Source organism: Arachis duranensis, chromosome 2, assembly GCF_000817695.3.
Source record: "Arachis duranensis cultivar V14167 chromosome 2, aradu.V14167.gnm2.J7QH, whole genome shotgun sequence".
Classification (NCBI taxonomy): domain Eukaryota; kingdom Viridiplantae; phylum Streptophyta; class Magnoliopsida; order Fabales; family Fabaceae; genus Arachis; species Arachis duranensis.
In genome coordinates, this window is record NC_029773.3 from 71,077,132 (window position 1) to 71,084,846 (window position 7,715).

The 7,715-nt window shown below is 32.8% G+C and overlaps 1 protein-coding gene across 1 annotated transcript; it reads right to left on the minus strand.

The window, feature by feature from the left end:
• Positions 1 to 4,025: 4,025 nt before the first annotated feature.
• LOC107474842 (3-ketoacyl CoA thiolase 1, peroxisomal) lies at positions 4,026 to 7,715 on the minus strand (the record flags this gene model as incomplete). Its single annotated transcript, XM_016094476.3, is given in 15 exon segments — positions 4,026 to 4,202; positions 4,204 to 4,237; positions 4,659 to 4,736; positions 4,875 to 4,983; positions 5,091 to 5,214; positions 5,502 to 5,598; positions 5,686 to 5,818; positions 5,908 to 5,985; positions 6,071 to 6,178; positions 6,274 to 6,341; positions 6,420 to 6,518; positions 6,684 to 6,810; positions 7,158 to 7,242; positions 7,349 to 7,425; positions 7,676 to 7,715. Coding segments are annotated over 15 exon segments (1,309 nt in total), but the record flags the coding sequence as incomplete, so codon positions are not given.

Below are 7,715 nucleotides of genomic sequence, written 5' to 3' on the forward strand. Positions count from 1 at the left end.
TAAAGGGATAAAAGTAGAATACTTAACTGTTAAAGATCCACAAGAATTATGGGTAAATTTAAAAGATATGAACACCAAAAGACTATACTATTGTCTAAAATTCGTTATGAGTGGATACATTTAAGGTTGTAAGATTTTAAAATAATCTGTGAATATAATTTTACATTTTTTAAAATAAATTTTCAATTGAAATTATATGGCCAAAAAGTCACATATGAGAACTTTTTCCTGAAGTGAGTGCGGCATCTCATAAATATAAAAGAAACCATGGTCAGAATAACATTTGAAATCATGGTCGTAGCCGTGGACATAAACATAACAAATGGAATAATAGGATTCCTACTCATAACCAAACGTGGAATAGACATGAGAAGCATGCTCTGAGTAATAATTTACAAAATGTAAAAATTTTGTGTCATGATATGGATTAAAATGGATAATTTATAACTAAGACTAATTCCTAGTTAACTCAACTAGGTTATATTTATAACTAATTCTATTTATTTAAAATTTTAAAATATAGTTACAATCTAACACATCTATAACAAATATATTTATAATAATAATATTTTTATATTTTTTAATATTATCTTTATTTTTAATATATTTAAAAAAATATTATTCGATTTTCTGTTGTAATGAACGTAATATTTAAAATAATAATAGACTTTAGTAAAAGATATTAGTTAGATTTTTAGTATTATCTAAATTTTTTTATGTTTCAAAAAGATAATTAAGTATTTAGACAAAATATTAATTTCTTTAAAATTGTTGAGTGGTATCCATCTAATCGAATAATACATCAATTTGGTGGTTTCAATGCGCCTGAAAATCTTGTGTAAGGGTGGAAACAGGCTAGGTTAGGTTAGGCTTTACTCTTAACAGGCCAGGTCTGTAATAGAGTAAATTAGTCTTAGTCTGGCTTGTAGTCTGGTATAGACTTTTTAATGAGTACTGAGTCTAGTCTGTTGTTAAATCTGGCCTAGCTTGAAGCCTGTCAATAGGCCTTTTTTTTAATAATAATTAAATTTAAGATATAATTTAAATTTTAAAATTATAAAATATAAAATAATAAATTTATGAATAATATTGATACAAAATACATATATATAATTAAAGAGACAAATGACTGAGTGGATAAAAGTATTATTATAAGATAGAAGACCCAAGTTCAAATCTTTCTAATAGCATTTTTACTAGTATAATAAAACTCTCTATATATATTTGCAGGCTATTTCAAAAGCCTAAGCCTGACCTTTTAAAGAATATAGGCTTTTTTAATAGTTTCAGTCTGGGTCTATTTTCTGGCCTATTTTCACCCCTAATCTTTTTTAATAGTTTGAATCTGGGTCTATTTTCTATCAGGCCAGACTAGACCAAGTCAAATACAGGTCAGCTGCAAACTCCTAACAGACCGCCTGGCCTATTTCCACCTCTAATCTTTTAGACCTCAAAGATAACCACAATAGAAATTTAAGGAGCGTAATTATGAAATTTGAATTGACATTATTATTTCTAATCAGAGGAGGAGATTACTTGTGAGTTGTGACTACGAACCTTCTAGCATATATACGAAGTGGTGTATCATCAACACGAGCCGCACAGATTTTTTGCACGCTTGCACGACCCAAGCCTTGATCAAATCCTTGAACTATGCTAACATTTTAACTCTGTATCTAAACCAGCAAATTTTATTCGTGTTCTATCTGCATAATCAATATTTAATTTTATGTCATCTAACTACCATCACCATTAAAATAGATCTCAACAATATTTTTATACACAACATTCAAGAGCTTTCATAAATAGTGGCTACCTTCAAAGACAAGTTACCAACAATTGATTAGATTTCATATTTGATGTTTTATGACAATTTGTTGACGTAAGGACATTCTCTTTGAGCCGCTCTAACTTTTGATTTCATTATAGAGAAGGACCTTATAAAAGTTGATTAGATTTAGATTTTAATAGTAGTTTGCAGAACTTATTTGAGGACGACGATAATATTTACAAACTTTAAATATAGAAAACATTTTGGATATCTCATATTTTTTAATTACTGTTGAAATAAGTGAGTAATTTTAGATTTAATAAATATATAATTAAAAATATTGTATAAATAAAATTATAGAGGTTAAGTTATTAAAAATAACTTAATGTTAGTATTTTATATAGAGTATGTTCTGAATGTTTTTTTTTGAAACAAAGAAAGCTCAACACAATAAAGTGGAGCAACGGATAAACAGTCAAATTAAGCAATTAGAAAAAGAAACCAAACACGAAGGTGATCAATCTCCTGTCATCTCCGGCATAGCCATCAACAACCAAAAGGATCAATACCAGCCCACTCCTTGTAGCTCAGAAACGTTTTACTTTGAATGACCTCAACACCTGCTTCTCTATTGTTGAAGATTCTGTCATTGCGTTCCAACCAGATGTTCCAAATCACTGCAAAGAAACCAATCAGCCACCTGTTCTTCTCCTCTTTTCTATTAAGCATGTTAGTCCAACTCTCAAATAGACCTTTAATGGTTCCTGGGACTGCCCAATCTCTACGAAAGCCCCTCAACCACGCGCACCACACCTGCCAAGTAAACTCACAAAACAGAAACAGATGATGAACAGACTCCATCTCTTTTTTACACAGGACACAAATATTGTTCCTCTGCTGGATGACGCCCAATCTACTCAACCTCTCTTTAGTATTTACCCGACCAACTAGAACAAACCATCCAAAAAGCTCTATTCTTGGCGGTACCAACCCTTTCCAAATAACACTTGTGAAGCTATAGCTCGTAATCTCTTGTGAAAGAGTCTCCGATTGCAGCATCTGCATCAAAGAGTTAGTAGAAAAAATATCTTTATTATCAAATTTTCACACAAGATTATCCTGTCTACCAGTTGATAGCTTCACTGGCCTTAACCTCTCATGAAGTTGATGAACAAGTTCCAACTCCCATTGAAATAACTCTCTCTGCCACTGAAAATTCCAAATCCACTCTAACCCATCCCAAAACCCACAATCTCCTATCACAGATCCTTGTTGGTTTGAAACAGAGAAAAGCCTTGAAAAACTCGCTTTCAAAGGACCACCTTGAACCCAATTGTCTTCCCAAAACAGTTTTCCTACCATCCCCTACTTCCATCGCCATCCCACTAATAAGTTTATCTTTCACCTGTTGTTCTTTTATATTCAACTGACAGATGTCTTTCCACGGGTCACCTTTTACTGGTACAGGCTGATCTGATAATCGTACATTAGGATTCAAATTATTACAAGAACAAACAATCTTCTTCCACAATGGACATTCCTCTTTTGAAAATCTCCACCACCACTTAAACAATAGCGCTGTGTTTTGAATGTTAGTGACTATTATGTATCCTTGTCTGCAATACTCTACATTAATGCTCACGAAAACGATCTTTAGGTGCAAAACAGTGATTAACAATGATAAGTATAATTTCCATATCTCCACTTTGTACATTCATTTACTAACCCACCTACCATTCACGCTTCTCTATGCCATAAAAAACTTCAAGATTCTCTTTTTAGCAGACTGAATGTCGTATGCTAAATTGCTAATGCTACTTATGCATATGTACTCTTTAACATTAAAATTTAAAAAAAAATTAACAAATACTAATATAAATTTTTATTTCAATAAAAGATCTAATTTTATCTTTTTATTAATTGAAAATTCCAATTTTTCAAAAGTGAAGCATTACTTCTATATGGTTTATAAAAAGGACTTGTGATTAAATTAGATCCGTATATTTGTGCGGATCTTATCGCTTCTTAGTTGTCAATTACAAATAAATTCAAACTGCATTATTTAACGAATAATTGTCTCTAAAACAGATCATTTGTCTTTTAAATTGATATATATATATATATTACTCGTATCCTTATATATTAAAAAGAACAGAAGAAAACAAGCTTAAAGAAAAAATAAACTAAACTAAAATAAAATAAAAAGCGTTTTAAGCTAGGACACAATTTCAGCATTACAGAGTTATATGGGCTGTGACAAATCAAAGGACATTTATTTAATTATTTTTGCCATGATAAATTCCATTCTCTTTTACTCTTTTTCTCTCCCGTGTTTTAACCTTCCGATCATAACCTAATTCAAAATGAAAACACTTCAAATCATGTAATATCAAGAACATAATGACTAAACTTGCACAAATCTTCAATACTCCCTTTCAAATACAGCAGCAGCTCCCATGCCTGACCCTGAAATTGTGCACATTTCAATGATGTTAGTGTGTCACCAAGCAAGGACATGAAACCATCTTAAACTCACACAAGCATGTAGCAATAATTTGTTTGTTTTCTTCTTAGTTTGCATTTAAAATTGTGTAAATTACATGGACCTAATTGCAGCTATACATAAGCTAGACTAACAAAGTGCAACACAGCAACAGCATACAAGAACAGCCGCTTTCAAATTTGACCATTTTTCCAAATGTACCTTGAATGAATTTCCACAACTAACCTAGCATCATTAATGATATAGTTCTCATTGAAAACGAATTTTCTGTTCAGGTGACTTGAAACAATAGAACTGATTTATATGTTTATGTTTTTTCTCCTAAGTGGTCAACAGGTTCTCTAGCATTTGAGTTGAAGAAAGAAGGCCAATAGAAGAACTCACCTATGCACATTGAGATTACACCAAATCGATTGCCACGACGCTTCATCTCATTCAATAGAGTTGCAACACAGCGTGCACCTGGCACAAAATGGTAGCATGAGTAAACACACCAATTCCAAGAATATCAAAGACAGCATCAGCTGACAAATGTTTAATAAATTTAACCTATCAAACTGTAAATTTGAGGAGGCTTCTATAAAAGTATCTCATTGTTACCTGTAGCGCCCAAAGGATGACCTAGAGCAATAGCACCACCATTTACATTGACCTTGTTACGATCAAGTCCCAATTTCTTGCAGGAATAAACAAACTGAGATGCGAATGCCTGCGTAACATTATATTTCTCAGTATATGATTTATTAACATTGAATTGCTTAAATGTAAAAGAAATAGTTCTTCTAGGTTAGCATTTTTAACTGGTAAAACCACTACCTCATTGAGTTCAAACAAGTCAATGTCACGAAGTTCAAGACCAGCAGATTTCACTGCAGCTGGAATAGCAAATGCCGGGCCAACTCCCATAACAGCAGGATCTACTCCGACAGCAGCAAAACTCCTACAATAATTGAATATAGGATGCTAAGACAATTAAATACAATTATACTCATTTGTGAAATGAATTACTTCAAGTAACCTATCTAGTAGACATCTTTGGAATTAAATGAGCAGAATCAAATTAAGAGCTTAAAATGCTGCTTCTATATATTAATGTGGAATTCAGATATTATAAAACCTGCACTATAGGGATACTACTTGCAAAGGATACACATTGAACAATATATGCTGAACTGTTTCAAGATCCACTAATAACAAAATTACTTGTTCTGCGTGATTATTGTCTACCTGAAGGTTCCAATAATCGGAAGCCCCTTTTGCACGGCTACTTTTCTCTTCATGAGGAGAACTGCTGCGGCACCATCACTAACTTGGCTAGCATTACCTGAAATTAAAAATAAGAACTGAGAACGAAAATGTGAAAAGAAATTTAAACTGTAACAAACTTAACATTAACAGATTTCTTCAGCACCTGCTGTTGTTGAACCATCTTTCTGGAATGCAGGCTTCAGCTTTGCTAGATCCATTAAATTTGAGTTAGGCCGGATACCATCATCAGCCGAAACTATAATTTGCTTCTCCTCTCCGGTTTTTGGATCCACAATCTACAGAAAAAACCATTAACAGTTTAGTACAATAGTACTATAACATTTCAAAATCTGCAATGAAACTTACATTGGAAGTTGGTACTTACCTTGGTAGAAACTGGTATAATTTCATCTTTGAATTTACCAGATTCTCTTGCAGCTGCAGCACGCTTGTGAGACTCAACCTAATTACGGAAATTAAAGGCGTTTGTACATTAAGTTAATCTTCTGAAAGATTCTTAGCATCTTAAATACAGTTCTCATACTCACAGCTGCCTCATCTTGCTCCTGCCTTGTCACACCATAACGCTTTGCAACATTCTCAGAAGTGATTCCCATTGGAAGAAGACAATCACGGGCTTGTTTAAATGTGTCTAGCTGTTAGAACAATAAAAAATAAAATAAAAAACTGAATAAACTATGTTTCAAAGGGCAAACAAAATATGAATTTGAAAAACACAACTCCACTATACCTTTGGGTTGCCAGTGCGAATAGTTGAAATGTTGTCCTGTGACATACTCTCCAATCCAGCTCCGATGCCTGTGTCAATCACAGGACAATTAGGCCGTAAACCGAAAAAACCATCACATTCATTTCACAGTCTGGATTCATTCTTACCAATATCATAGACCCCGGCTCTTATATAAGTGGCAACATCAGCAACAGCTTGAAGTCCTGATGAACATTGTCTATTCACTGTGCGAAGAGGTACCACCTCTGATTGAAAATCGAACGGAATCAGTCATATATTGGAAATTAAACTAAAATACTTACTAAATTCAAGCATTAGTTAAATCACATAGAAGTCAACTACATTCAGTGAAGTCAGTAAGAAACTTCATATGAATCATCATTCTTTTCCATCAGTTCTCAGAAACATACCGGGGAAACCTGCATAAAAGGCTGCCATTCTGCACTCAATTGCTCTCTCTGATCCGGGTCCGAGTACTGTACCAACTACTATATCTCCTACTTCAATTGGGTCAACATTTGTTTTCTCTATTACAGCCTAAATGGAAACCACAAATAAGAACTTATATCAAACCAAAAGTACTACCAAACAAGAAATGAATCTCGAGATCATTTTGAACCAAACCATTTCGAGATAGATAATTTCAATTCATTAACCATTATAAATGTTCACTAAGGGTACGTTTGGTTGGGGACAAAAATATGATGGAATTTTTCATGGATAAGTTCCATGTATAGCTTTACACATAAAATTCATCCATGAAAATGTACACCCAACTTTTACATCCAGGCAACAACCAAACATACCCCTAAATTGTTTTCATTTTCCTACTCGAAAATGTTTGTTTCATTATTTTCCTTATTTGAAAAGATTCTAGGTTTCACCTTCAAAACTGAGGCAAGTAGATCATCCGGAAGGGTATCCTTGAAGCCACCACGCTTCGCTTTGCAAATGGCAGTTCGGTATGCACTGGCATTCAAGTGAAACTCGAGTCAAAAAGTTTAACAATCCCATCAATAAAATTATTATATCAGGAGTGAAAAATACAAAAATGATTGGAATTCATAATTCTTACGCTACAATCACCACATCATCATCTCTAGGTACACCTGGTTGCCCAAAAGCATAATTCCCAGCAGCACATATTGAAGCCTAACATGAAAAAATGGGTATGGGAGTTATGTTAGTTAATTATATATTACTATGAAAATATGAACAATATACACATATAGTTTAATTCAAATTACATTATTACAATTTTAAGATCAAATATACTTTCTCAGACAGAAACAAATAACCAAAAATTCAAAAATCATTCATTACATGCAAAAAACGCAACACAAAAAAATATATATATATATTGAAGTGAAAGAATTTTATATTCATTTAGACATAAGCTTACAGTGAGATCAGTTGATTGATTGTGTTGAATTGAAAACGAT